This window comes from Petaurus breviceps, unplaced genomic scaffold (genome assembly GCF_028583685.1).
Source record: "Petaurus breviceps papuanus isolate PSGF00001 unplaced genomic scaffold, PetGlider_PUasm1.0 140, whole genome shotgun sequence".
NCBI lineage: Eukaryota > Metazoa > Chordata > Mammalia > Diprotodontia > Petauridae > Petaurus > Petaurus breviceps.
The window spans coordinates 16673958-16688657 of NW_027185698.1; the positions used below are offsets into that span (position 1 = coordinate 16673958).

A 14700-nucleotide genomic window follows, 5' to 3' on the forward strand; every position below is an offset into this window, starting at 1 on the left:
GGTAAGAAGAGTGAAGGGTCAAGGGCAACTCAACAGTTGCAAAACTGAGTTTGTGGAAAGATAGTACTTTCTTCAACAGAAATAGGGAAATTTGGAAAGTAAAGTCATTTCACAAGGAAAATACTGAATTCTGTTTTGGATGTGTTGATGTGAAATTTGGCCACCCAGGTGATATATACACACACACACACACACACACACACACACACACACACAACACACACAAAAATTTGGGAGTCATCCTGTACCTGGGAGAGATGATATTACTCTGGAAGAAAGTATAAGAGATCCAGGACAAAGTCTTGAGTGACATCTATGCTTTTGGAGGAGTTGCTGAATAATGCTCCATCAAAGGAGACAGAGGAGGAAAATCAAGTGAGAAAGAGACAAAAGACAAGAAAAGAGAAAATAACCCTGGAAAAAAGAGTGGTTGCTGGTGTTAACAACTACATAGAGGTCAAGTAGGATGAGGACTGAGAAAAGGCCATTGGATTTAGAAGTTGATAACCTTGAAGAAAGCAGTTTCACTAAAGTGATAAGGTAAGGAAATAGTTCACAAAAGGCTGAGAAGTAAATGGGAACAGAGGAAGTAGAGGCAACAAATACATATAAATTTTTCTAGGAGCTGGGCTATGAAAGGGAAGAGAGATATAGGATGATGAAACGAGGGGATGGCAAATCAAGGTATTTTAAGGTATAAGGAAGAATTGGACATATTTGTAGTCAACAAGGAAAAAAAATAGTAATCAAGATAAATTAAATAAGACAGAAGAATCAAATGTTCACACAGAAAGGGCTCAGAAGGGATAGAAAGGGATGGGGTCAATGCCACAAGTACAATCCTGTCAAGGTAAAGGATGACCTCTTGCTCAGAGCCTGGAACAAAGTAAAGAGTGAGGGATGATACAGAGGGGTTTCTAGCATGGGTATAAGAGTCTTTTAGAGAGCTAATGGCAGATGGCCACGATTTTCTCTCAGAAAATCAGGAAATAAGGTCCTCTGCTAAGGGGGAATAGGAAGATAATGAAGTAGGTGGCTTGAGGAGAGAAGAGAAGATTTGGAATAGCTGCTGAAAGGAGTGTGAGAGAAAGTTCAATCAGGAAAAAACAAAAGGATTACTGAATGGCAGGGAGTGCTCAGCAAAGGTGAGGAATCACAAATTTGCAGTTAACCCAGCTGATATATTTATGAGACATTCTGGAGTAGTTTTTAGCAATGCTCAAGTAGAAGCACAAAAAATCAATGGTAGCAGATAATCCACTGCTGGGATTTAGAAACGTGTGAACATCAAGTTAAAGATGATGTCAAAGACAAGGTCTGGAAGTAACAGGAAGAAATAAGAAATTCGGCCACTGCTCCTTTGGGCCCAGTGTCACCTATTTCTAGTCATCATCCTCATTCCACCCATCCCTCCAGAGCCTCACCCTTAAGATTTCATATTCTTGATAGGGGACTAAGCCAGAATCATTCATACTGCTCCCCTTTAGGTGTTGTCTTCCCCATTAAGCACCTGTGGGCAGGAACTGTCTTGCTTGTATTTGTATCATTGGCACTTAGAACAAAGTAAGTGTTTAATCAATGCTCTATGTATATAATACAGTGCATTGGAAATCATTAGAGAAGGAAGATCCACTATTAGAGTATCAGTCAGGATGCAATGGTTTCCAAAGAAATTATTAATCAAGAAAATAATTAATTTTTAAAATTCCTTTTAAAAAAATTAATATTTTATTTTTTCCCAGTTACATATAAAAACAATTTTTAACCTTCGTTTTTTACAATTTTGAATTCTAAATCCTCTCCCTCTCTCCCCCATCACTGAGAAGGCAAGCAATTTGATAAAGGTTATACATGTGCAGTCATGCAAAACATATTTCCATTAGTCATGTTGTGAAAGAAAAAATAATTATTTTTTTAACAGATAGGCTCAAGGTCAATTGGAATACAGTTGTTGAGCATCAGTAGAAAACAGGTGTGCATAAACAAGTTACTCTACCACTGCTGCCAGGCCCTCTGGATTCCTTCCTTCATCCTTGGCTGTTGTTTTTTAGTATTCTTTTAACAGCCATAATCATCACCAGTCAGGTTGTCTATACCTTATTTCTTGAAGTGGTAATAGTTATTCAACAACAAATTTATTATCTAAAGGCTGCTCCTAAAATAGGAAGGCCTAATGACATTTCTTTCTTCTAGTGAAGATAAAATGAAATCTATCAGTCTCAGAAGTCCACTTAAGTAACTACATCTGCAATAAGAAATTAGAGATTAAAAATTTCCAAGCAAAAACTGATTAAACTATCACATACCCCTTTCCTTGCTAGCCTATCTTTGGGTATTCAAAATTAATTTTATTTGCATTTTGTCTCTAATGTTCAAAATTAAAAGGCAAACAATATAATGGATATCCAAAATGTGTGCCTACTAAACTTCTTTACTATTTTTCATAATACTATTATTTAGCTTTTACTCTATGAAACTGATTGAGACAAAGGTACATATAAAAGAATGAGTACATAGTCGTGTCCAGAGAAGACTAAAGGGTATTATAATGATAAGCACTGAGTAGACAAAAACAAAAGCGAGGCAATTCCTGCTCTCAAAGAGAGGGGAGAAAAAAACACGTTTAGAGACAAAGAAAGACAGGACATATAGAAACAAAAACAAAGTGGTGGTGGGGAGGAAGAATAACAAAGAGGGTAATTAGGAAGATTCTTGAAGGAGGTGACACTTGAACTGAATCTTGAAGAAAGGTAAGGGTTCCAAGAGGCAGAAGAGAGGAGGAAGAGATTTCAAGCACGGGAAAACAGGCTCTGCAAAGGTATGAAGGTGAAAGGATATGAAATGTTGCATACAGGGATCGGGTAAGAGGATAGTATAGAGTACTGAGGGGAAGTGTGTAATCACTGGGGGAAGATAGTCTGGAGCCAGGCTGTGAAAAATTCCAAACAGTAGAGCTTGTACTTAGTCTTAAAGGCAATGGGAAACCACTGAAGCTTCTTGGGCAAAGAAGTGATATGGTCAGATCTGTGCTTTGTTAACCAGATAATCTATTTAACATCTAGGTGGAGAGTGAACTGGAGAGAGGAGAGGCTGGAGGCAAGGAGACCAATTAGAAAGCTACTCAAAGAGAACAGGTTAGGGGTCATAAACTAGGATGGTTTTGGTAAGAGTGAAGGATACAGCGATATTAAGGAGATTAGAATAGAAAAGACATGAAGGTGAGTGAGAGTGAAGAGCTGAGGTGGCAAACCTGGACAACTGGGTAAATGATGGTGCTCTCAACGGAAACAGTGAAGTTAGAAGGAAGGTGAGTTTAGGGAAAAAGATCATGAGTTCTGCTTTGGACATACTGAATTTGAGATGCTTATGAGACAGCCAGTTGGAAACAGCAGGGCAGAAAAGAATAGAGAAAAAAAGCAGATAATACAGGCTTACTGTGGGGAAACAGGCATGCCACAATCTGTGGCGTTATACATATACCCACACATATTAGTATATCCAGGGCATCCCAATTGTAGTACAGCATAAAACTGCACTAAGATTTTTGGGACAACCTATATGTATACATGCTCTGTGTGTGTATATCTCTCTCTATATACATAGAAATATGTATAGCAGACACACATTGATATGTAGACACACATATATGTATGTATATATGTATATACAGACATAAAAAATCTGTATGTCTGTGGGTCAGACACCCAGCATACATACATATATAGGTTTTGTGTTTGTCCATACATATACACATATATACATACATACATACATATATATAAATAGATATGTAGACACACACATATACATATAAAATAGCCGTTTTAGAAAGAATGAAGGAAGGTTATAATCCTTTGACCTTTGCTCATAGGGATGTACAGGGGAAGACATAAGTGGAGAGGACCCAATAATGAAGAAAAATGCTGCTAAGTTACACAAATATGCATACCTCATATATTGAGAGAGAAAGATATGGTATAATTGGAAATAAAGGTTAATGTAAACAGTCTTCATCTAAGGATTTACTCTATTGATTCAAATTCATACTGAAGGGATAATGAGGCATTGAAGGGGCATGGTATGGTGAAAACAACATTAGTTGTTAAGACAAAGCATATGAGTTTGAACCCTGGCTCTGCATACTTCCTACCTGTGTGACCTTGAGCAAAACTCTTAACTTTTCATGACTTCTAGTTCATGGTTCACAGGTCCTGGAAGTACATCTAGTAAGGAGAGGAGGAACTGTGGTACAGTGGAAAGAACATGAGTTCTAGAGTCAGAAGACTTGGATTCAAATCCTGCCTCTGACACTCAATATATTTGTGACTTTGAGTGAGTCACTTAACTTCCCTGGGCCTGTTTCTTCATCTATAAAATGAGGCAGTTGAACTAGATGGTTTCTGTGGTTCCTTCTAGCTCTATGGGCAAGCCTAAACCAGTCTGAAGTATATTTCTATCTGTCTACCTCCTTCCCTTCCTATTACTATCATGTGTATCAAGGACCTGACCAAGTCCCTTCTCTACTTACACTGCTCTACCTCAGACTTATTAATAAGAAAGGAAGACAGATATATTTTTCTGGTATCAAGTATTTTCTAAAATGAGATCTGAGGTAAAATAGTGAATTTCAAAATATGACAAGAACTTCTAGAGATAAAAGATTTTATAGTCTACTTGTCATAGAAAGCCATTAAATCATCAAAAATTTATTCACAATTTGTTCAACAAATACAGGAATATTAAAAATCAAGGCTACCTGAGCTACTCCTTAAAGCTTAAAAAAGGTTATAGAAGAAAGTAGATTCTATGTTATATAAAGGCAATGGATTGGTTTCTACCTCTTGGGAGGAAACATACAGAAAATCAAGATTTAAGGGAAATTAATATAGGACAGCCATTAAGAAGTCTGATTGTAGAATAGGACAGCGTCAAATCTGAGGTGGGTGGAACCTTGGGAAAAGACATCTCATAATTTAACTGCTCATTTTACAGAGGAAACGTCTGAGGCCCAGAGAAGTTAAGGGACTTACACTCAATCAGCCAAAAGCACAATTTAGTCAAATGCTTCAGTATATTTGACCATAGAGATCAACTATTACAATAGATGACTACCTTCTGAATGGTAATGGTTAAGAATTACAGTCATCTTTTTCAGTTATCCATAAGGAGATTAAATTTGTGGCTATCTATGGCCTTTGCCTATCTGAGCCCTAGGAACAAGCATTAGAAGTATTATATAAACAGAGATTGAGTCTTGAGGCTTTAGGAATGTGCTTACACAACATATTTTAACACACACACACATATATGAAAATAAATTTTTTATAATTCACTACTTTTTTGCCAAATTCTGTTAAGAGATTTCCAAAAAACACATTCAATTTCTATTTTTCAATACAATTCAGTTATTCAATTTATAATCATCTAAATTACAATTCAATACAATTTAGTAATCAGGAGAAATACAACTATATAGATGTGTTCTTTTGTGAAAATGCAACCTCTGTTGTTGACACTACCACACTATTACTTTTGGGAGGAAAAAACCCACAGACCAGTATTTTTTTTAAGGTAAATGTTGGTATAAGTGGTTACATTACATTCAAAGTTTGTGTCTCTTTTTTTCCATTTTCAACTGAGAGGAAAAAACAAACACTTTAATTTTGTTATTCTGAAAAGGTTATGGATCTCATTTTGCAGTGCCAAAGGCATACTTTTTTGGGAAAAATTTCCCTAGAAAAACCATCTTTATTTTATTTTGTTTTCCTACAACTCTAGGCATAATTAGTTAGCCAATAATGTTAATCTAAACATCCTATTCTCTCAGGATTTGGGTTAAAAAGTTTTACTCTTATCAAATTACCAAACACCACGTTGGACTTACAAGTAAAAATTAGTCATGGTTCTTACCTTTCCATCAAAGAAATGATGATTAAACATGTTGTAATGGCAAAAGGTCTCTTCTGTATAAAATTGTGAATACCTATAAAATAATTTTTGTTAGGTTATTTGAATAATGACAAGTATTTTAAAGCAAACATTTTCAAACAATTAATTTAAAGGGTTTATGAAAGGTATTTTCAACATCAAAATACATTTGGTCTTCAGCTATATTTGATTATTCTCCACCACTCTTTCATCTAAGGAAATCCAAGTGTTTTCCAAACATCAAACTAACTTTCACAATAACTGGAGATGGAAAATGTTGTGTCATTATATCCTTCTGTTCATGAACCATTAGATACATATAGAAAAAAAAATTCACCTAAATGTAAGAAGACAGTGGCAAAGCTAAAGAGCACCTGAATATGAAAACACAAATATTTCTTTTGTCTAGTAAGCAGATGGCATATAACAAATTATCTGGGTCCAATATACAAATTAAAGCCAAAGTATAATAGAAAATAAAAATAGATTTTTTTTTTACATCATACATATTTAGCAACTTTAGAAAATACTGCACCACTACATTTGATTAGCATTGGTTAGTCATATTTATTTGTGATTAACAATGAAAAAATAAATATTCAACACTGACATTTTTCTTTTCCAATATTCATCAGCTCAGTCTTATATTTAGTGGCTATCAATACATTAAAAATTGGTACATACTATATTCAATGCAATCAGTACCTAGAAAGGGTAAAATATTTTCTAACTAGATTATTTTACTTTCTAACAGTTAATCCTATAATTTATTTAAAAGCATAATTAGTAGACCTTTTTAGAAAAGCACAACCGTTTAACATTCCTTTGATCATTGTTAAACAAAGAAGAAAACAACACCAAAGGTATCAGGCAGGATATCTTGGACAAGGTCCCAGTAGAAGAGAGATTTCCTAGAGAATGATGAGGTTACAACTTACAGAAGATATTGTGCTGAGTATAGCATATTACTGGGCCTCCTTAAAAGAAATCAGACTAACAAGCCATATAGGGAAAATTAAAAGGATAAAATATGATCATCACCCAGATACAATATATAGTTAAATGGCTGGTTCACTAAATTAGTCCATTAATAAAAAATATATCTGGGCACTGCACAAGGGCAGAAATAAAAAGGAGCTGGAGAACAGGCTAGACTGAATTTGGGAAGCTGAGCAAGGTAACAATCCAAAGATGCTTCTGGGCACAAAGACTCATTTTTTTTTTAACATAGAAATTCTCCCACAAGTGATAGTGATGCTGTTGCGGCTGTAGATGGTGGAATGCTGAAATCTTCGAAGAATCAATTTGCAGATGACTCAAAGAATAAAAGAGAAATTGATGGCAAACATAAGCAACTTGTTTCAAGGCATGACCTACACTCAAGAAGTAGCATTTTGAATCTAATCTGGAAAATGGATTATAAAAAACAAAAAAGTAGAGTGGACACAAGGCAAAAGCAAGTGATTACATCTTGTAAAAGCAGGGGACGTTCATCTTCCAATGGACAGTTGGGTGTTCCAGAGTTATGTTGGGTGGAAATGTAGAAACATGAGCAAGAACCACATTGTAATATGCACTAATAGAGGGACTAACCATACTGATGAAATCCGTTTCATCATATGTATTGAAGTTTTGAGGATAACTTATTTATTTTATTCAGTAACCTTAAGCTGAATGTGTTGATTGTTTTGCCTGGAAAACAATCAAAAAATTATTGAATGAATACTTAAGGTATTTACTTCTGCTGAATGTTTTGAAAATTTTGAAAAAAACTATTGTTTCAAGTTTTTCACCTACTAATCTATCGCTGACATGGCTGTTAAAGAGATTTTTCTTTTTTCCCCACATTATTTTAAATATTTTTTTCCAATTAGATGTAAAACCAATTTTTAACATTTGTTTTAAAAAATTTTGAGCTCTAAATTCTCTTCCTCTCCCTCCCTCCTTCTCTGAGATGGCAATCAATGTGATATAAGTTATATATGTGCAGTTATGCAAAACATATTCCCATATTGGTCAAACTATGAAAGAAAACACATACCAAAAAGAAAAAGGAAAAAAGTAAAAAAATGTTATGCTTCAATCTGCCTGCAGACTCCATCAGTTCTTTCTCTGGAGGTGTATAACATTTTTTATCATAAGTCTTTCAGAACTGTCTTGGGTCTTTGTATTGCTAAGAACAGCTAAGTCATCCACAAGTGGTGGTTGTATAATATTGTTGTTACTGTACAAACTCTTCTTCTGGTTTTGCTCACTTAACTCAGCATCAGTTCATGTGAGTCCTTCTAGGTTTTTTTCAGAAAACATCCTGCTCATCATTTCTTATAGTACAATAGTATTCCATAACAATCATATACCACACCTTGTTCAGTCATTCCTCAACTGATGAGCATCTTCTCAATTCCCAATGCTTTTTTTTTTGGAGGGGGGAAGGCAAGGCAATTGGGGTTAAGTGACTTGCCCAAGGTCAAACAGCTAGTAAATGTGTCAAGTGACAGGCCAGATTTGAACTCGGGTCCTCCTAACTCCAGGGACAGTGAGCTACCTAGCTGCCCCACAATTTCCAATTCTTTGTCACCACAAAAAGCTGCTATAAATATTTTTGTACACATACATCCTTGTCTCTTTTTTTAAAAACGTCTTTGGGATACAGATCTAGTAGTGGTATTGCTGGGTCAAAGGGTATGCACAGTTTTACAGCCCTTTGAGCAAACTGCTCTCCAGAAGGCTGGATTGGTTTACGACTCCACCAACTTTTCTGTCATACTAGCCAATCTGATAGGTGTAAGGTGGTAACTCAAAGTTATTTTAATTTGCATTTCTCTAATCAAAAGTGATTTAGAGCATTTTTTCATATGGCTATAGATAGCTTTCATTTCTTCATCTGAAAACTGCCTGTTTTCATATCCTTTAACTACTTGTCAACTGGGAAATAACTTATATTCTTAAAAATTTGGCTCTGTTCCATATGTGTGAGAAATGAAGTCTTTATCAGAGAAATTTACTGTATTTCCATGCTCTCCCCCTTTCTGTTTTCCTCCTAATATTGGCTGCATTGGTTTTGTCCGTGCAAACTATTTTTGATTTAATGTAATCCAAATTATTCATTTTACATTCCGTAATGCTCTCTATCTTAAAGAGATTTTTCTTAAGAGCAAAGCTAAATAAGTCACTCCCCTCACTCAACTGACCCAAGTACTCTTTATTTGATTCTAGATTCCTCTGACATTTAAAGTTCTTCACAACTTGGCCCCAATCACCTTTCCAGATTTGTAAGTCAGTCCCCTTCCTTTTGTTTCTCATACAGCACATAGCACTATTCCTGGCATTATAATAGGCAAGAAGCATAATAAATGCTTCTTGACCTGACTCTATAATCCAGTCAAACTACCCTTTTATCTCTCTGTTCCTTGCACCCAGTACTCAATGTCCTATTTCCAAGCCTTTGCACTGGTGATCCTGAATGCCCGGAATGCCCTCCTTCCTCACTTTCATCTTGAGGAACCCCATAAAGAATTCCTTATGGAATCCTCTAGCACTTTCTATAAAATGTATTTTTTGATTCCTCAACTTTCAAGTGTCCTCACTAACTACCTTGAACTTATTTTGTATTTATTCTGTCTATACTTACATATGTACATGTCTCCCAGATAGAATATCTGCTCCTTGAAAGCAGATATTGTTTCATTTTTAAAACTTTATTCCCTATTCCCATCATATTGCACAATGCTTGCCACATAGTAAAGGCTCAACAAATACTTTCTGATTGATTTTTGTTTATTAAATTAATTCCTGTAGCAACTACTTAACATGAACTTTAAAATTTTAATAACTTAATTTTGTTAAGCTCCCAAAAATTCTATCACAAGCCCTCACAGTGATGCGAAGATGACCTTGGGTTTTCAAAATTTATGCCAGTAAAGCACAAACTCTAGCAAGTTCTACCAATCTAGAAATGCCTCAAGTATAGTCCAAAAGACAGACTCTGATTTCCAAGACTATACAAATTAAGAAGAGAAAAACTCATCACTATGTGATGAATGTCCCTCAAGCTTATTTAAGAGCTCCACTTCTCCCCTCCCAATTTCCACTTCCAGCAATGGCAGTAGAGAAGCAGCAAAGGGGGTGTGGGGCGGGGAGAAGAGTCACACAGTTTTTACACTATTCTTAAATACTCATTGAACTCTTGGTACTTGAAATATGACACCTTTGTTCAACAACCAAAGAGGTGAGATACTGCTGGAGGAGCTGAACCACTTCAATATTGACATTCTCTCTGTGAATAAAGTCAAAAGACATAAAGAAGCTACATCTAGATGAAAATATAGCTCACACATTCTCCTTGAAGGGGCAAACAGAGGAACTGACTCATCATGCATCCAAAGGCATCATCTCATGAGACATTTGGCCACCTCATGTTGCAGTGTGTGTGTGTGTATACATATATAGATAGATAGATAGGTAGATGGATAGAGAGATAGATAGATAAGAGATATATAGATATATTCTATAAAGAACTTGACAAGAACTTAAGAACTTTCAAACCAAGTCACCCAAGACTGTGATGCTTGCTCACTTTGATGTGAATGAAGGAGGACACAGTGAAGACAGCAAAAAATTTGCTCAGAATTAAGAAATAAAGGCCAAAGGTTTGTAGACTTCTTGGGAGCCTCACAGCTGCATATCATGAACACTTCCCTAAAGAAGAGGAAGAAGATGCCTTATCAAAAAAGCATCAAACACTATATTTTAAAAATGGAAACTAACTAAATAATTCAACAGGCAGGAAACAACTGGTTACAAAGTAAGAAGCCATTTCTGAATCAGCTCTATGTGTGCTGTCAGATCACTGACTGCTTAGTGATAAGGGCAAAATCGATACCAAATTAGGATTAAGATGATATGAAGACACCACATACAATTATAGCAACTTCAATCAGACCTATTCAAATAAGCTACTGACTGAAAAATGGTAAATAGCTGAAGAAAATGACATCAATTGATTATCATTTATTATAGACATTTAACCAATGTAAAATAGTCACTATCACAAGAGGCCCAGGAACTGACTCAGTCAACAAACATTTAATCCTCTTGCCAAAGAGAGACATATGGCAGCCAAGGACAACACTAGCTTGAAATACAGACTTATTTGTAAACTATTAGAAGGTGGACAATTACTAGCAATATTGCCTCACAGAACAGTTAAAAGCAATGAAGGGAAAAATAAGGTTACAGAAAGTTGACATAATGCCCAATTAAATCAGAACCCAGAGTACTGGTAGATTAAATTGAAAGTATAACAAATGGATGCAAAACAAAATAGATCTCCCAGGATTTCTGTAGCAATTTGATATTCAATGGCAGATGAACCATCTTCTTTGGTTTCTAATGCCTCAGTCACATATGTGTGTGCATATGTACATATACATACATATACATATGTATGTGTACACGCACACCATATGAAGAAGTACAAATGACAATTAAAAAGATGAAGCAAGGAAGGGCAACTTGTTTAAGCAAAGGTCAGAATAAATTCATGCAAGAGGTAATGATTTTGAAAGCATCAAGTGAACAAATTTTACAAGGTATCTCAAAAGAAGGAAAGATACCAAATGACTGGGATGATATTATTATCAAAAATGACCAAGAGGACATTAGCAATGAATGATCCATATATCTAATTTCATTACCATATGATATTTGTGGGAACGATTTTATATATGACTGGAAAAGGAGATCAGTTAGTCATGTAATTAGACTAATGGACAACTCAAGTCTGACACTGGTACCCATGAATTGTTAAAAGGCCTTTAAAGGTCTTAAAAGGAAGACCTTCAGTGGCCTGGGAGAAACCTGTACAAAAGATTTATTATATGGAAAGAAATGCACAGGACAAAAAGATATGGATGCACCTATAAAATTTGTATTTGTAAAATGTAAAATGCAACCCTGGGAAGAGTACCCAAAAGGATGAAATCACAGCATTATTAAAGTACTGAAGAAATTTTTTAAAATTCTAAATAGTTTCTTAAGTTCAACTTTTTTCCCCCAGATCTGTGAAAAATACAAGTTTTGGGAATGGAATTCCAAAATGAGGAATTTCAGTATGGAAATTCATTCTACCTACCATAATCTTATAGTTGTCTGGGGCACTAAGGGGTTACATGACCTTCCCATGTTAACAGAGAGTATATGCCAGAGGCAAGACTTAAATCTAGGTTTTTCAAAACTCCAATGCCAATGCTCTATCCATCTACTACATCATGCTGCTATTCTCAAGTAAAACATATACCTTTAAAAATAATCAGTATCAATAAACTGCTAAAATCAAATTATTCGTGAATCATATTAAAAAAAAACTCTTTGTAAGTCACTGGATCTATCTTGCAGTCTTCCTCAAGGGCTACACCTGAATGATCCACATCCTATCCTAATTCTACAGTAATCAGGTCACCATATTCAATATCTAATATCTTGTTAAATGAAAGACCCAGGTGGAAAGTCTAAAAAATTCAAAGGAAGTCCTTATTTACTTGATTTAAAACCAGAAATTGTTGACATCATGTCATGGGAACTTTTGACTACTCACTTTGCACACTAGACACCCTTAATCTTTTCTAGTTATGCTAATTTAATGTCATTATCCCTATAGAGTTCTCATCATGTTTAACCAATATTCTTCCTCCTATGGTTAAAACCCACTTCCTCTCATTCTGTAGTCAATGGAGCTGGTCACCATTCTCTGTATAACATCGCTTAATATTACAGAATACATTGTTAACACATCTACTGACTACAAAGAGTTTGTACACTGATGAAATGAACAAAGGGCCTAAAGAACAGGAAAATATTTAAAATGTGGTTTAAGTGGACATGAAGAAATAAAAATAATGACCATCTCATAAACAAAGATGTTAGTATAAGATTTAACTAAGTTTCAATCTATTTCCAATAGATAATATGCAAATAAAGTAGGTAACAGGAAAGGCATAAATAAAGGAGGCTATCCTAAAGTTGATAGTTTTCTTCTGTTTTCAAAGTCTAGAAAAAGGACAACTTTTTCTATTACCTTACCTCATCTTTTTTTCACTGTCTCATAAAAAGATTAATATCCTCTTTTAATAACATCCATTTGATCTTTTTTAAATTAAGAGCTAAATAAAAATAGTATCAGAGGGCACCTGGACAAACTATTATAGGCAGCAGAAGAGAGAAGAAGCCAAGATTTCAGTTCCAAGCTTTCATCAAGTTACAAACAAGTGGGCATAATTATTCATACTTTAAATTATGAAAAATCACTCAACAATGCCCTCTTAAAATGAAATTGGCCACAAAGAATTATTCTCTACACTGAATAAGGCAAACAAAACCAATCAGGGATGAATGCACTAGAAAGCCACTCAAAAGGACATTCATTTAATTTGGCCATTCATTCTCTTTAAATAAGAGTCAGTTACCAAATGTGAAACATGTACTATACACAGGAAATGTAATCAAGAACTGAATGAAATTAGTTCATGAGATCAACCTAAGAGATTCATTTTTCAAAAATAACTATATTCAGATGATAGGTTGCCAAATACAGTTTCATATCTTCTAAGCTAAATTTATAATTAAAGCTTGCAGGAATCTATCCCATAGCAAATATTAACTCTACTTTTCCCAAAAAAAGAATCCTTATGCCATATCCATATGACCAAAATGAAATTGTAATCAGTGTAAACAGCCTTTGGGTTGGCTTTCTACAAAGCCACAAAAACCAATGACTTGCAGTAGCAAAAGAACTGCTTAATGCTACCCATACAAGGGATACCAATATTCCAAGGATCTGTGATTTTGTTGGTGTGGTCCTTCACAAACCCTCATAAATGGTCTCTGAGAGTTGCTGTGGTCAAAAAATTCAAGCCCTTGCTGCCAACCTGGTGATCAGCCTCTTTTGCATTTAGCCAAGCTGACCCCTGGATGACAAGCACACTCAAACAATTTCAAGCATGATAGAACCTATCAGAGCTTACAGCCTTGAAGGATCCAGCATCACCTCTGTGCCATTGTCATGAACTGAAATTAAGCTCCACTTTAGTGAAAGAGTTACGTAATGCATGATCTCATCCCTCATGTAATCTCCAGGCATTGTGGGACATGGTGCAAAGTCATACAAAGTGTTAGGATCAGTTTGATCTTATTTATAGCTACAAATTCGTTCCTACTAATTGGGACTGCCATAAGTTTTAAATGTCATCTCTCCAGAATTAAAGTATTCATTGGCTGAAAAATTAAGGAAGATAGAATAGTTTATGAAACCTGAATATGTTCGTTCCTAACACATGAATATATATTTATAACAATCTGACCATCTCTTTCCCTCCCACCTCCTTTTAAAAGAAACATTCGTTAGAGAAATATCTTGAAGAATATTTCTTAACTAATAAGTAATACTTTCTCTCTGAGTTAAAACAAAACCAAGTTTAGACTACATTCTCAAAAAGGAAAAGTCACAAGGCAGAGGGCTAAATAGGAAATATCCACTATCTACAATATTATATAAAAGTCAATGCTACTCTTCTGGATAAAAATGAAATCTAAGACCCATGGGAAAATTAAAAGCCATTAGTATTCCCTCTGGTTTCTTTCTGGAATTCTGCACCACACTACAGACCAAACTGAAAACTACTCTCGTTGTTGAGAACATTAAAGAAAAATCATTATTCAACTGAAATTCAACTACAAAACCAACACAGTAGATCATCAGTACTCAAGTGATCCAAG

At 35.1% G+C, this 14700-nt stretch overlaps 1 protein-coding gene across 4 annotated transcripts in view; it reads right to left on the reverse strand.

The window, feature by feature from the left end:
• Positions 1–14700, reverse strand: part of ZCCHC4 (zinc finger CCHC-type containing 4) — a 64015-nt gene that overhangs the window by 34604 nt on the left and 14711 nt on the right. For all 4 annotated transcript variants that reach the window (XM_069068984.1, XM_069068976.1, XM_069068991.1 and 1 more), the window contains one exon: positions 5911–5983. In XM_069068984.1, coding sequence (XP_068925085.1) covers positions 5911–5983 — 73 coding nt within the window. The remainder of the gene's footprint in view (positions 1–5910; positions 5984–14700) is intronic.